Genomic DNA, 16,574 nt, shown 5'->3' on the forward strand with positions numbered 1-16,574 from the left:
CATTTTAAAATGCAATAATTGTATTTTTACGCTTTAAACCTAGATTAAGCCACATTTCCCATAGCTGACGTTCCATTCACAATTTTTTGTTAAAAAAGCAAGAAAAAATGTTAAAGATTAGGCAACGTATACATCCTTTTCATTATGGGTGAGACATAGGTAAACTAATAATCCTCCTTCGCATGAAGTTGCGGCTCCTGAAATTTGAACCTTTTAACAGTGTATATATCTGGATGTGTAAGCGTCTAGTCATCATTTATTGTAGCCTTATTTGGATATTCCTGGGAACATCTAACTTAAGGAAATCAAGTTCAACGCCTGCGATCAATGTTGGCTAAACAGCAGATAAACACTGACCTCTGCTGGTAGAAGATGTTATAGCATTGCTAAATATGTGAAGCTTGTACTCTTATATCATGAAAAAAATATGGTAAAGATATATATATATATATATATATATATATATATATATATATGTATATACACACACACACACACACACATATACACGCACATACATACATACATATATACTTGCATACCATAAACTAGTAGATCAAAAAGAATAGACGCCTAAGTAGTATACAAATCAGAAAAAGTTGCACAAATTTCTGGGGATGGCTAGTCTTCTCATAAAGCACCATACACTCTTCAAGTACTGTCAGGTAAAGGTGTCGACTCTCCACACTTACTTGTCACAAAAAACTTCTTCGTGAATGTGCAGCTATCAAAAGCAGCAATTTTTTCTTGCAGCACTACCACAAGCACCCTGTAAGACAAAGTCAGAAATATCATAAATAGCACAACAAATAATATTTGTCCTGCAAGCATAAAAGGCAGAAGTAAAGTTGTGACAGTACCCTGAACTAACATAGCGGGCTGATGTACAGTAGACGTGGGAAATATTATTTATTAACTATTTTGTGTGACTTAGCTCTCCGACATAAAGGGATAAGAATTAGAAGTTAAAAGTTTGAAAATTGCGAAATTTCTGATATTTTCACAAATAAATGCAAGTCATATCGTACAAATGTTACCACTATCATGAAGAACAACTTGTCACGAGAAAACAATCCCAGAATCAGTGGGATACGTTGAAGTGTTCCACACTGGTCAGATTTTGAAAAAATGAGGCTTGGTCAGTAACCTACAAAGAGGCTCGGTCTTTAAGGGGGTTAAGCTCCTCGTTAGAGAACAGCAAGTTGTGCAAAAAGTACTGAAACATTGAACTCTTAGACATGTGTAGTCAAAAGTTCAGAGACGGTCACAGTAAGTTCACCTGAAAAGGTCACAGTGCATTTAGGTTTATCCGGAAATTTTGACGGAAAGCCAAATATCCCTAACTGTTTGTGAGTAGTGTCATTCTAAAACACCATGAGAAAAAAATGTAAGTTCTGCTTGTTGTTTCTGGAAAAAAATATGAGATATTTTCTATTTAACCCTTTATGAGGTGATTACAAGCCTATGGATCGCAGGTGGGTGCATCACAATAGTCTTGTTGGACCTTCCACTGTACGCCGATAGGTTACTGTACAAAGTGGTCTCCTTGCTGCAACTGCTGAGACTGAGGATAAGTCCATCCCCTAAGTTAATGACAAGGATGCATGAAGGCAATGGGCTACCATGGCAGCCAGAGTCTAATTAAGGCTGACCCATAGAATGAAGATACCATATTATTTACACGAGATTTGCAGATTATTTAAGCCGAGCACAAAGGGAGTTGCTTACATTATGGGAGGCAGGAGTAGTCTGGGAAAATCCTTACCCCCACTTTACTAGTTCTGTAACAAACGAACAATAAATAATAATAATAAAGCTTGATTTTGAAAGTATATATAGTTTGCCAAGCCAAAATAAAGGATAGTTAGAATGCCGAATTAGCATGGAGTTGACCCATACGTGTGGTTTAGGGAGCCTAGAACCGCTAAAATGTCAATATAAAATAATGAAAATAGATTTCAGCTGTAAAGGCCCAAAATAGGATGGTCTTTAAATAAGCACGGTGGCTCAGTGGTTAGCTGCAGACTTGGAGCGCTTGGGTCCTGGGTTCAAATCCCACCAAGGACAACATCTGCAAGTAGTTTGTATGTTCTCCTCGTGTTTGCATGGGTTTCCTCAGGTTACTCCGGTTTCCTCCCACACTTCAAAGACATACTGATAGGGAATTTAGATTGTGAGTCTCAAAGGAGAAAGTGCTGATAATTTTTGAAAAGCGCTGTGGAAATAATGGTGCTATATAAGTGAGTAAAGTAAATAAATAAGTTGTATCAATATACAAAATTGTCCACAAGCCATAGGATAGAGAAATAACTTCCAGATCTCTGTGGTAGGGGTCTCCTCCTATCCAACTGGTTGTCCCAGCAGTTCCCAATTCCAAATCTTATTGATTCAGAGATTTAGTCCTGCATCAACACTGTAGGACCATAAGCTGCAATTGCTTGAGCTGTGTCTTTCTTAAACCTTATTAATAATGTTACAAGGTATAGAAACAGTACATAAAGACACATTTGACTAGAACATATCCAACATTTGCATATTAAAGGGGTTGTCTGGGTCATTAACATTGATGGCTTATCCTTAGGTTAGGGCATCCATTTTTGATCAGTTGAGGTAGTCAGAGGCTGGGGTGGATGTGCAGTACCCAGCCATGGCCACTATTCCGCTGATGGAGCTGTGCTGGGGGAGACCAGGTGTCACACCCCCACCGACCATACATTGATGACCTATTATAAGGTTAGGACATCATTGCTAAAGTTCCATACAACCCATTTAATAGTTTACTGCAGAATGTTAGGTATAAGGAGTGAAAGTGTACAACTTTCTAGCCCTTGGTGTAAGATCAATTTGGAGATGAGTGATATATGCCAAATTAATAATTACATGAATCAATATCAGAAAAAAATTACATGAAAATGGATTTACAAGGATAGATTTTCACATTAGGTGTTTCCTGTTTAACACAATAGAGTTATCATGTTTACAAATTTAGATGTCTGATACGCTCTCAGGAAAGGAGAGAAAATGCTGTCCTCATGTTTTTATTATTCTCTGGGGAGTAATCGATCAAGTTCAGTTAATGTGACTGTTCCGGTAGTAAGTCCCACGATATGGAGCTTGATGAATCAACCCCCTCTGTCTCCATTTCCTTTGTCATTTCCTACTTGCTGCAAAGTCATAATGTTGTTCCACATCACTGCAGTGATGGAAATGTGTCCTGTCGCCTATGCAGCAAAAGTGAAATGGGCTTATCATATTCTACTTTCTATAACAATATAACACAGGATGAAATAAGTTATACAGAAAAAAATGTCCTACTAAAATGAAGAAAATCCAAGTGTCACACATCGCACAACTTCTGTCAGCAAGGATATCATCTTCCGCAATGTTCAATTCACGATTTTTCACGCCTTCCCACCGCAGCCAGGCATTTCTGACCAGGACAGATCTTTTGAATCTAACATGTCACATTTTGTGGTCCCTCTGGAATGCTTCTACATGTCCCAGTGATTCTAGAATGTTTTTACTTGACACATTGTACTTTAATAGCCTTTCATGATTGTTCTTGTACATCTGTATGATTATTTTGGCTATAGCCACATGAATCTTATAGTGACTATTAGGCCGGAGTCACACTACCGCAGAATACGGCCGAGTACTATGCGAGAAAACATCACATAGCACTCGGCCCATTATTAATCGCATCAGCGTTTATTTTCTCAGCCATGTTCGGCATGGGTGCAAAATCGCAGCATGCTGCGACTGTCACCGAGACTCGGCAGAGACTCGCCAATGCAAGCCTGTGGGTGTGAGAAAAAAGTAAATTAAAAAAAAAAAAAATCGCACAACACTCGGACCATGTGAGTGCTGTCCAATTTTTACGCACCGGTGTCCTATGAATAGCCAGCAATTCCTCTGCCGCATACAGTAAAATCACAGAGTGACCGGTTAGCATAGAATAGATAGAATACATAGATGTCTGTGACGATAGATAGATAGATAGATAGATAGATAGATAGATAGATAGATAGATAGATAAGCCGGTAATTCATCTGCCATGTACTGTAAAATCACTGCAGGAGCCAACAGGATAGCAGAGATAGATTATATACAGTAAATGCAAATAGAATAGGTAGATATATACATGTCATTGACAAATACAATTAGTACAGTGTGTGTGCAGCTTACTATACATGTATTTAATAAAAGATTATTTTTCTGAAAAAAATGGTGTGGGCTCCAGCATAATTTTCATAAAAAGCAGAGGGAAAGATAACGGCTGGGGGACGCTGTTTATAGCCTGGGAAGGGAGTAATGCCAATGGAGCTTCCCAGGAAATTAATACCTGCGCACAGCTGTATACTTAGCCTTAACTGGCTATTAAAATGGGGGACCCTAAAAAGAAATGATGTAGGGTCGCCTATAACTAATAACCAGACAGCTGCGGGCTGATATTAATAGACTACGAAGGGGCCATGGATACTGACCCCCCCCAAGGCTAAAAACATCAGCTCTCAGCTGCCCCAGAAAGGGCGCATCTTAGCACTTAGCCTCAATCTTCCCACTTGCCCTGTAGCAGTGGTAAGTGGGGTAATACTTGGGAGGGGGGAGTTGATGTCACCTTTGTACTGTCAGGTGACATCAAGCCCCGAGGTTAGTAATGGAGAGGCGTCAATAAGATAGCCACATTGTATGAAAACACAGACACACAGAAAAAAGTCCTTTAATTGAAAGAATGACACAGACTCCTTTAATGAATCTTAATTAAACCATACTTACGACCTCGCCCATTCCATCAACGCTCTTGTCATCTGAAAAAGAATTAAAAATAAAAACAACAATATTCCTCACCTTTCCGCAGAGATGTTGCTAATTCATTTGTCCCACAACGGGTCTAGCCCTGCTACATCTAGATGGCAGGCTGTATGGTAGCATGATGTGACCATACAGCCTGTCATCCAGCAGAGACACTGAGCAGCGTGTGCTCAGTGTCTCCCTGTAAACTCCTATTACCTGTCTGAGGGCACTGCGAGCGTGAGAAATTTCTTCTCTTCGCGGTGCCGTCTGTTAGGGACGGCGGAACGCACTAAATATAAATAATAAGAAGTGCGTTCGCTGCCCGGGATCCACCGTTCAGTACGTGTAACAACAGCTGCTGAGTAATGGCAAACTCGCTATATGGCGGTATACTGCGCTCGGGTTAAACGTCACCCGAGGTGCGCAGTGCGGACTCTGTTAAACTCACAGAGGTGCTTTAGTACAAATAAAGCATAAACGCCAAGCCTGTTAGCTTCACAGGTCTCAGCTGGCGTGCACACACGGTATATGGTCACAGGACACGGCCCAATGCTGAGGTCGGTGTCCGTCTTGACCTACCATGCGTGTGGCGGTAACTACTGCCGCTGTACGACAGTGCCGTGAGGCATCACACTATCGGACGTTAGTGTAGCGGTGCGGTATGCACTGTGGCGTATGGCTTGCCACTCACTGGCGCTGACTATAACTCTAATTCCCTATCCACATGCGTAATATCAGAGGGAAGGGGTTTCATAATGAGTCAGTCACCAGAATCATACATCCATCACCATTCACACATAGCAAGTATAGTCTATACTAGCGCATGGGCGAGCGGCCATTCGGGCCTTTTATAGCTATGTGCTTCCGGGACATTTCAGACCTCTGAGATGGGCCAATCAGATCAGGACAAGGACCTGAGCACGTGACCCCCGATCTCCACTGGGAGATCGTCTCGTGGGCATGCCCAGTAGCGCGGCGAGAGGACTTAGCCTCTGGAGTGGTTTCCTGCATTGCGCCTGGATTGCCGAGATTGCTGTGCAGGTCCCTGAGCGGTCGGAGAGGAATGGGAGACTGCTGGATGTATGGCTCTAGATTCCTGCTGTGCAACTGCAGGAATCCGACGCCTAACATTTCACCCCCTCCTGGGGCCCCCCCTCTGAGCCTCGCTAAGCTCAAAGGCCACGATCAGGAGCGGAGCGTGGATGTTCTCCACTGGCTCCCAGGTTCGGGCCTCTGGACCATGACCCTTCCAGTCCACCAAATAATATTTTTTGCCACGCACAATCCTGGGTCCCACAATGGCATTAACCTCAAACTTGTCCGAAGACAAGTCTGATGACCCAGCAGATGACTCAGACAACTGGGCCATGTGAACAGGTTTGAGAAGGGACACATGGAAAACATCAGAAAATGGCTAAATGTCGAGGAAGAGCCAGGCGGTAGATCACCAAGCTGATTCGCTCGAGAACCTTAAAAGGTCTGATGTATCGCGGCGCAAACTTGGTGGACTCGGCCCGCAGCTTGATGTTTCTAGCAGAGAGCCACACCAAGTCGCCGGGGGAAAAGGTTGGAGCGGGTCGCCGATGTATGTCGGCGGATGCCCTCATTCTTTCTTTAGAGGCACGAATAACATCCTGAGTGCGATCCCAAAAGTCACGAGCCTCCACTTCCCAGTCTGCCACCCTGGAGTCAGCGGAGGACACTGGCATCGGGACAGGGACGCGCAGATGTTGGCAGTAATTTAGAAGGAACGGCGTCTGACCAGTGGAATCAGCCACTGCATTATTCAGGGCAAATTCAGCCCATGGTAGCAAGGATGCCCAGTCATCCTGCCTGGCAGAGACGAAATGCCGCAGGTTCGTGACCAAGGTTTGGTTGGCTCTCTCAACCAAGCCATTCGTCTCGGGATGGTAAGCGGAGGACAGGTTTCTGTTGTGAGTTCATTCTCTGGTTCACCAGTTGTGAGTTCTCCTTCCAGACTCCCTCTGGTGATAACAGGAGGTAGTGAGGCTGATTTGATCGGTGGAGATCTGCCACCTGAGAATGAGGATGACGATTGGACATCATGAGTCTCAGATTGGATTTAAGACAGCCGATGCCCTATTCAGGTGCTGGTGATTCCTTCTTGTCAGGTCTTGGTTCTCAGCTCTGTTCCAGTCAGCTCAAGCTAAGTTTCTCTGTTAATGTTCACACTTGATTTTGTTGGTCTATTCAGTTTTTTGTGGTCAGCCAGCCCCGGCTTGGGCTGTGCTGAATTTCCACTCTTATTTATCTGTATTTGCCAATTTGTTTTTTTGTCCTTTATTAGATTGGCCTCTTTTTGCTCTGTCTCAGAATATTTCAGAGTGCTGATATAGTGGGAGAAGTCTAGTGACTTCAGGGTTAATTTTGCTATCAGAAGTGTTGGACATTATTTTTGTAGGGTTTTTTGCAGATTGCAGACAGTATCTTTCCTCTCCTCTCCTTTCTGGTTAGTTTGGGCCCCATCATTTGCTCAGCCTATTTTCCTACCTGTGTTTGTGTTTTCATCTTGTTTCACCGTCAATACCTGTGTGGGGGCTGTCTATTCCTTTGGGGTCTGCTCTTGGGCAGTTAGTTTTCCCTTTTCTTGCTTTAGGCTTATATAGTCCTCCGGCCGTGACGAGGTGTCTAGGTTCATCGTAGGCACGCTCCACGGCTGCTGCTAGTTGTGTGGTAGGATCAGGGATCTGCAATCTGCATAGTTACCAACCTCTCTGGTTGCTCTGGGCTTAGCATGTTTAGGTTTTTTTTTTGCCTCCTTGGTGACCCATTCATAACAGAATCACCAGCCATACCGCAGATTCTAGGGTACACAAAAGCAGGAAAGAGTTGCTTAAAGGAAAAAAAAAAGTGTCAGAATTTTTTTTATATATATATATTTTTTGGGGGGAGGCCGTAGGAGGATTTTCCTAATGGAGATTAAGCAATTGTCTGATTGTGTGGAGCAACTTGCTGCTGAAGTACAGGGAATGCCCACCTACCTCATTCAGTCACATGCTGCTGAACCTAAGATCCCTACTCCTGATGTGTTTTCTGGGGATCGGTCTAAATTTCTGAATTTTAAGAATAATTGTAAATTATTTTATTCCTTGATGCCTAACTCATCGGGGAGCTCTGCGCAGCAGGTTAAAATTGTCATCTCCTTGCTGCGCAGCGATCCCCAGGATTGGGCTTTTTCTCTGACACCTGAAAATCCTATTCGGTCTAATGTGGATGCATTTTTTCAAGCCTTGGGGTTGTTGTATGATGAACCTAATGCTGTTGATCAAGCTGAGAGAACCCAGTTGGCATTAAACCAGGGTCAGGATTCTGCAGAGTTATAATGTCAAAAATTCCGAAAGTGGGCGGTCCTTACTACATGGAATGATAGTGCATTAGCAGCTCTCTTTCGGAAGGGTTTATCAGAGACCATAAAAGACGTTATGGTGGGATTTTCTGTTCCCTCTGGTCTTGATGATTCTATGTCATTAGCCATTCAAGTTGATCGGCATTTACGTGAACGTAAAACTACACGGGAGGCGCTGCCGCCTTTTGAACAAACGTCTGAACCTATGCAATGTGATGGAGTTTTGTCTAGGGCGCAAAGTCAGGAGTTTAGAAGGCATAATAAGCTGTGTTTTTTCTGTGGAGACGTCTCTCATACTATTTCTGTCTGCCCTAAACGAGAGAAACGTTTTGCACACACATTTGCTGTGGGCAGTGTACAACCTAAGTTTCTTTTGGCAATTACTCTGATCTGCAACTTATCCACGTTTTCCACGAAGGCTTTTGTGGATTCAGGAGCAGCGTTGAATCTGATGGATTTGGACTTTGCGAAACGTTGTGGTTTTTCCATGACGCCTCTGCAGACGCCTATTCCTTTGAGGGGTATTGATGCTACTCCTTTGGCGGAGAATAAACCTCAGTTTTGGACCCAGGTGACAATGCGAGTTGCCGCAGACCACCAAGAAAATTGTAAATTTTTGGTGCTGCATAATTTGCATGATACTATTGTTCTGGGTTTTCCTTGTTGCAAACTCATAATCCAGTTTTGGATTGGAAATCTGGGTCTGTGGTGAGTTGGGGTTGTCAGTGTGTTCTTAGGGACGCTCCTGTTTTCTCCACCTCTCCTCAGTCTCATGATATTCCTGATTATCTATCCGATTTTTCTGATGTATTTAGTGAGAGCAAGTCTGCATCTTTGCCTCCTCATAGGAGTTATGACTGTGCAATTGAGTTGATGCCTGGGTGTAAATTTCCCAAGGGACATCTTTTCAACTTATCAGTACCCGAACATGATGCTATGCGATCCTATATTAAGGAGTCATTGGAGAAGGGTCATATTAGACCATCCTCGTCACCTTTAGGTGCTGGGGGTTTTTTTTGTGGCCAAGAAAGATGGTTCATTAAGACCGTGTATTGATTATCGTTCCCTTAACAAGATGACTGTTAAATATCCCGTTACCTCTGATGTCTGATTTATTCTCCAGAGTTAAGAGTGCCTGCTGGTTTACTAAGCTTGACCTCAGGGGGCGTATAATCTTATTCGCATCAAGCACGGGGATGAATGGAAGACGGCGTTTAATACTCCGGAGGGACATTTTAAGTACCTGGTGATGCCTTTTGAGCTCACTAATGCCCCTTTTGTCTTCCAGTCCTTTATGAATGATATTTTCCGTGACTTTTTGGATAAGTTTTTGATCATCTATCTGCATGATATTTTGATCTTTTCTAGTGATTGGGATTCTCATGTGGAACACGTCCGGACTGTGTTCCGGATTTTGAGGGATTATTCCCTGTTTGTTAAGGGATCGAAATGCCTCTTTGGTGTACAGAGGATTTCATTTTTGGGTTTTATCTTATCTCCATTGACTATTGAAATGGACTCGACCAAGGTACAGGCCATTTATGATTGGGTTCAGCCTACTTCTTTGAAGGCCCTCCAGAAGTTTTTGGGTTTTGCTAATTTCTATCATAAATTTATAGGTAATTTTTCTGGTATTGTCAAACCACTGACTGATCTGACCAAGAAGGGCGCTGATGTGCTGAATTGTTCTCCTGAGGCTATTTCAGCATTTCAGGAGCTTAAGCGGAGATTTACTTCAGCTCCAGTTTTACGGCAACCTGATGTCTCACTTCCATTTCAGGTGGAGGTAGATGCTTCTGAGATTGGTGCAGGAGCTGTTTTGTCCCAGAAAGACCCTGTGACTTCTAAGATGAATCCCTGTGCCTTCTTTTCTCAAAAGTTCTCTCCATCTGAACGCAACTATGACGTGGGGAATCGGGAATTGTTGGCCATGAAGTGGGCATTTGAGGAGTGGAGACATTGGTTGGAGGGAGGTAGACATCAAGTTGTGGTCCTCACCGATCACAAGAATTTGATTTATCTGGAGTCAGCCAAACGCTTGAATCCTAGACAGGCTAGATGGGCCTTGTTTTTCACGCGTTTTAATTTTGTGGTCTCTTTTCTTCCGGGCACTAAGAATGTTAAGGCAGACGCCCTTTCTAGGAGTTTCTTTGCCGATTCTCTTAGTGTGACCGAGCCTACTACCATCCTAGGTGAAGAGGTAGTTCTTTCTGCCATTTCGCCCGATTTGAGACGTGCCCTGGAGGAATTTCAGGAGGATAAACCTGAGCGTTGCCCTATGGGAAAATTGTATGTTCCTGACCAGTGGAGAAAGAGAGTGATGTCTGAAATTCATAGCTCCGCATTGGCTGGTCATCCAGGTATTTTCGGTACCAGAGATTTGGTGAGTCGGTCCTTTTGGTGGCCTGCCTTATCTCGTGACGTCAGGAATTTTGTACAGTCCTGTGGGACTTGTTCTCGGTCTAAACTCTGTTCTCATTCTAGTGGGTTGCTGATGCCCTTGCCGGTGCCCAAGAGGTCATGGACCCATATCTCAATGGATTTTATTTCTGATCTTCCTGTTTCTCAGAGAATGACTTATCCGGGTGATTTGTGATAGATTTTCGAAGAGGGTCCATCTTGTACCACTCCCAAAGTTGCCATCTTCCGCTGAGTTGGGGCCCTTGTTTTTACAACAGGTGGTTCGGTTACATGGGATTCCTGAGAACATTGTGTCCGACAGAGGAGTCCAGTTTGTTTCCAGATTCTGGAAAGCCTTTTGTTCCAATCTGGGAATTCAGTTATCCTTCTCCTCCGCGTTTCATCCCCAGACCAATGGACAGACTGAGAGAACAAACCAGACCTTGGAGTCTTATTTGAGATGTTTTATATCTGCTGATCAGGATGATTGGGTCTCATTTTTACCCTTGATGTCACCCTTTTTCTGTAATTTTGGGTTTCATCCTCGATTTTCTTCAGGGCAAGTGGAATCTTCGTCCTGCCCAGGTGTGGACACTTTGGTTAAGAGAATGCAGCAGACATGGGACCAAGTGGTGGATAAGTTGTCACTCTCTCAGGAAAAGGCCCAGCGATTTTCCAACCGGCATAGGACCATTGGTCCCCGGTTTAAAGTGGGTGATATGGTTTGGTTGTCGTCTAAGAATATTCCTAAGAAGGTGGCATCTCCTAAATTTAAGCCAAGATTTATTGGTCCTTATAAGATTTTGGAAATTCTTAATCCTGTTTCGTTTCGATTGGCTCTTCCAGTTGCGTTCAAGATCCATAACGTATTTCACAAATCTCTGTTGAAGAGGTTTGTTGAGCCAGTGGTTCCTATGGCAGCACCTCCTGACCCTGTGTTGGTTAAAGGCAATGTGGAATATGAGGTAGAGAAAATTTTGGATTCTCGTTTGGCTAGACGGAGACGCCAGTATTTGGTCAAATGGAAGGGTTATGGTCAGGAGGATAATTCTTGGGTCTCTGCCTCTGATATTCATGCCAATAGATTGGTTTGTGCATTTCACCGGGCCCACCCTGATCGGCCTGGTGCCGTGGATGAGGGTTCGGTGACCCCTCCTCAAGGGGGGGTACTGTTGTGAGTTCATTCTCTGGTTCACCAGTTGTGAGTTCTCCTTCCAGACTCCCTCTGGTGGTAACAGGAGGTAGTGAGGCTGATTTGATCGGTGGAGATCTGCCACCTGAGAATGAGGATGACGATTGGACTTCAGGAGTCTCAGATTGGATTTAAGACAGCCGACGTCCTATTCAGTTGCTGGTGATTCCTTCTGCTTGTCAGGTCTTGGTTCTCAGCTCTGTTCCAGTCAGCTCAAGCTAAGTTTCTCTGTTAATGTTCGCACTTGATTTTGTTGGTCTATTCAGTTTTTTGTGGTCAGCCAGCCCCGGCTTGGGCTGTGCTGAATTTCCACTCTTATTTATCTGTATTTGTCAATTTGTTTTTTGTCCCTGATTAGATTGGCCTCTTTTTGCTCTGTCTCAGAATATTTCAGAGTGCTGATATAGTGGGAGAAGTCTAGTGACTTCAGGGTTAATTTTGCCATCAGAAGTGTTGGACATTATTTTTGTAGGGTTTTTTGCAGATTGCAGACAGTGTCTTCCTTTTCCTCTCCTTTCTAGTTAGTTTGGGCCCCATCGTTTGCTCAGCCTATTTTCCTGTGTTTGTGTTTTCATCTTGTTTCACCGTCAATACCTGTGTGGGGGCTGTCTATTCCTTTGGGGTCTGCTCTGGGGCAATTAGTTTTCCCTTTTCTTGCTTTAGGTTTATTTAGTCCTCCGGCCGTGATGAGGCGTCTAGGTTCATTGTAGGCACGCTCCACGGCTGCTGCTAGTTGTGTGGTAGGATCAGGGGTCTGCAATCTGCATAGTTACCAACCTCTCTGGTTTTTCTGGGCTTAGCATGTTTACGTTATTTTTTCCTCCTCGGTGACCCATTCATAACAGGTTTAGCTCAATGCTGAGTAGGCTGCAGAGCTCCCTCCAAAACCGGGACGCAAACTGGGGACCTCGATCACTAGCAATTTTGTCCGGCATGCCATGCAGACGGAATACATGTTTTATGAACAGTGTGGCAAGACCATGAGCGGAAGGCAACCATGCGAGTGGCACCAGATGCACCATTTTAGAAAAATGGTCGGTGACCACACAGATGACCATACTGCCACCAGACTTGGGCAGGCCAACCACAAAATCCATGCCAACCATCTCCCAAGGTCTATCCACCACCGGCAGAGGCTACAATAACCCAGCCGGCCTCTGTCTAGAGGACCTGTTCCGTGCACACGAGACGCATGCTTATATGTATTCCTTAGTGTCTCGAGCCATGTGTGGCCACCAATACGACCTTGCCAGGAGTTCTGTGATCCGCTTATTGACAAAGTGACCACCCACCCTGGACGCGTGTGCCCAGGCGAGAACATCCGGCCGTAGCTGAGGAGGCACAAAGGTCTTGCCCCGGTGGCACTGACTCGAGAGCAACTGGAGCCACGGTCGTAAAGCTCTCCGAAGGGAGAATTAGCCGTGGCTCAGCCTCCCCTTCCTCCGCTGAGACCACCGAGCGCGAGAGAGCATCCGCACGGACGTTCTTCTCTCCAGAGATAGTGCAAGGTGAAGCGGAAGCGGGAGAAGAAGAGCGACCACCTAGCTTGATGAGAGTTCAAGCGCTGGGCCTTTTGTAAATAGACCAGATTTTTATGGTTCGTATACACCTGGAAGGGAAATCGGGCTCCCTCCAGGAGATGTCTCCACTCGGAAAAGGCCAACTCCATTGCTAGCAGCTCCCTGTTCCCGATGGAGTAACTCTTCTCCGCCGGTGAGAAGGTCTTAGAGAAGAAGAAGCAGGGATGCTTCCGACCTTGAGAACCCTTCTGGAAAAGGACTGCTCCTGCACCGACGGAAGAGGCATCCACCTCCAGGATAAACGGTTTATCAACATCGGGATGATGTTAGATGGGAGCACCAGTGAAATGGGATTTTAGAGATGAGAAGGCCTTGGAGACCTGTTCAGACCAAGCATTAGGATTAGCTCCTTTCTTTGTGAGAGCAACTGTTGTGAGCTCATTTTCGGGTTTGCCTCTGGCTTCTGGTGAGGGTTATGGAGCTGGCTGTGCTGACAGATGAGTAGTGAGTTCTCTATCTGAACTCCCTCTGTTGGTTAAGGGAGGTTATGAAGCTGATCTAAATGGCAGAGACCGGCCACCTGAGGAAGAGGACAGCGATTGGACATCAGGAGTTTCTGATTGGATTTAAGGCAGCCGACTCCCTAGTTTCTTGCTGATTTTTCCTGACTGTGGCTTCTGGTTTCCAGTTTGGTTCCTGCCTTCCTAAAGCTAAGTTTTCTCTGCTATTGTTCATATGAGTTTTTGTCTGGTTTACTTCGTTTTTGTGTTCAGCCAGCCCTGGCTGGGACTGGGCTGAATCCCCATTTTGTCTCTGATCAGTTGATCTCTTTTGCTCTGTCTTCAGAATATGCCTGAGTGCTGATATAGTGTTTTTGAAGTCTAGCGACTTCAGGGCCTTTTTCTATCAGATGTGTTGGACTTTTTTTGGCAGGGTTTTTTGCGTGATTGCAGACAGCAGCTTTTCTTTCCTGTCCTTTCTAGTTAGTGAGGGCCCCATCGTTTGCTCAGCCTATCTTTCTATCTGTGTCTGTGTTTTCATCTTGTTTCACCGACAATACATGTTGGGGGCTGTCTATTGCTTTGGGGTCAGCTCTGGGGCAGTTTAGATTTTCCCTTTCTTTCTTTAGGCTTATTTAGTTCTCCGGCCGTGAAGAGGTGTCTAGGACCACCGTAGGCACGCTCCACGGCTACTGCTAGTTGTTGTGGATAGGATCAGGGGTCTGCAATTCGTAAGTTACCAACCTCTCCGGTTTTCTGGGCTTAGCTTGCTTTTTTGTTTTTTCCTCCTCGGTGACTCATTCATAACAAGCAACCAAAGGAGCTATCAGTGTGGAGAAGTGAGGTATGAACTGGCGGTAATAGTTGACGAACCCCAGGAAGTGCTGCACCGCTTTGAGTGAGTGTGGTTCCTGCCAGTCCATTATTGCTTGCAGTTTGGCCGGATCCATAGCCAACCCCTGGGCCGAGATGATGTAGCTCAGGAACGGCAAGGACTCCTGCTCAAACGGGCACTTCTCCAGCTTGGCAAAAAGAGAGTTCGCCCGCAGACCGTCGAAGACCCTGCAGACGTCTCTCCGGTGGGAGGTCAAATCTGGCGAGAAGATGAGGATGTCATCCAGATAGACCACCACCGAGGTGAAGAGCATATCGCGGAAGACGTCGTTGACGAAATCCTGGAAAACAGCAGGCGCATTACAAAGGCCGAAGGGCATGACCAGATATTCGTAGTGGCCATCCCTGGTATTAAAGGCTGTCTTCCACTTGTCTCCTTCGCGAATGCGGATCAGGTTGTACGCCCCCCGTAGATCTAATTTCGTAAAGATCCTGGCCCCTCGCAACCTGTCAAATAGCTCAGAGATCAACGGGAGAGGGTATTTATTTTTAACTGTTATGGCGTTGAGACCTCTGTAGTCAATGCAGGGACGTAACTCTCCACTCTTCTTCTGCACAAAGAAGAACCCTGCACCAGCCGGCGACACCGACTTTCTTATAAAACCTCTAACCAGGTTCTCCAGGATATATTGAGACATAGCCTCTGTCTCAGGGAGTGACAGCGGATACACACAGCCTCTAGGAGGTTCAGTGCCTGGCAGAAGATCTATCAGGCAATCATAAGGACGGTGCGGCGGGAGCATCTCCGCAGATTTTTTACAGAAGATGTCCGCGTACTGGTGGTAAGGTATAGGAAGCGCGGAGAGATCCGCAGGCACTTCAGTGGAAGCTACCTGAACACTGCCTCTCAGGCACCTTCCCTCACAGTCCTTGCTCCAACCCAGTATATTCCCTGAAGCCCAATCAATAAGAGGGGAGTGACAATGGAGCCAGGGAACTCCGAGAAGCACCTGATCGATGCCATCTGGGAAAATGAACAAGGACAGAATATCACGATGAGAGGGTGAGATTGAGAGCCCGAGTGGGGCCGTCTGGTGGGTCACCTGAGATGGTAAAGGTGCACCATAAACCACCCTGATGGTCAGAGGTTGGGGCAGTAACACCAGTGGAATAGCGTGTTTCTGGGCGAAGGTCGAGGACATAAAGTTCACCTCAGCCCTGGAATCCACGGTAACCTCTAACTCCCAGGTGGAGGCCCCGCTATCTAATGTCCCTTGGAATACCGGTTTGGGAGAAAAGGGTTTCATATTTGCCTGACCACCATCTACGATCACTGGACGTGATCTTTTTTCTGACGAGGACTCGTGCTAGCCGAGTGACTAAACTGCCGGCACTGGTAACAACGTGCGGAGCTTCGCACCGGACGTGGCTTGGGGCCGGCGCGAGACACCTTCATAGGTTCGGAGGGTGTAAGCTCCTGAGCGGGAGATCTTAGCGGCTTGGTGAAGGTGGGAGCCAAGTTAACCCTTCGTCTGGAATGCGCACGTTCCAGCCCGCGCTCCGTAAATCGGAGGTCAATGCGGGTAGAGATGGCAATCACTTCCTCCAGACTTGTGGGGACCTCTCTGGTTGCTAGAGCATCTTTGACATGCTCTGCTAACCCTCTCCAAAACACAGGGATGAGTGCTTTATCGGGCCACTCTAGTTCGGAAGCCAATGTCCGGTATCGGACGGCATAATGGCTGACCGAGAGAGACCCCTGTGTTAGGGCCAATAATTGGAGAGGTGTCGTGCGTGATCCGTGGTCCCAAAAATACCTGCTTCAGAGCCGTGAGGAACTGAGCAGCCCCCTGAACCACGGGATCATCACGCTCCCACAATGGCGTAGCCCACTCTAATGCCCTGCCAGATAAAAGAAACAATAAACCTCACCTTAGCCTGCTCTGTAGGGAACTGTGCAGCCAGTA

General features: G+C 45.6%; 1 protein-coding gene across 7 annotated transcripts in view; it reads right to left on the reverse strand.

Annotated features, from left to right (window-relative positions):
- BCAS3 (BCAS3 microtubule associated cell migration factor) overlaps positions 1-16,574 on the reverse strand; it is a 1,710,065-nt gene that overhangs the window by 1,441,507 nt on the left and 251,984 nt on the right. For all 7 annotated transcript variants that reach the window (XM_073573260.1, XM_073573307.1, XM_073573290.1 and 4 more), the window contains one exon: positions 693-769. In XM_073573260.1, the coding sequence (XP_073429361.1) occupies positions 693-769 (77 nt within the window). The remainder of the gene's footprint in view (positions 1-692; positions 770-16,574) is intronic.

The sequence above is a fragment of the Dendrobates tinctorius genome, unplaced genomic scaffold (genome assembly GCF_039654945.1).
Source record: "Dendrobates tinctorius isolate UK_male_01 unplaced genomic scaffold, ASM3965494v1 ptg000007l, whole genome shotgun sequence".
Classification (NCBI taxonomy): domain Eukaryota; kingdom Metazoa; phylum Chordata; class Amphibia; order Anura; family Dendrobatidae; genus Dendrobates; species Dendrobates tinctorius.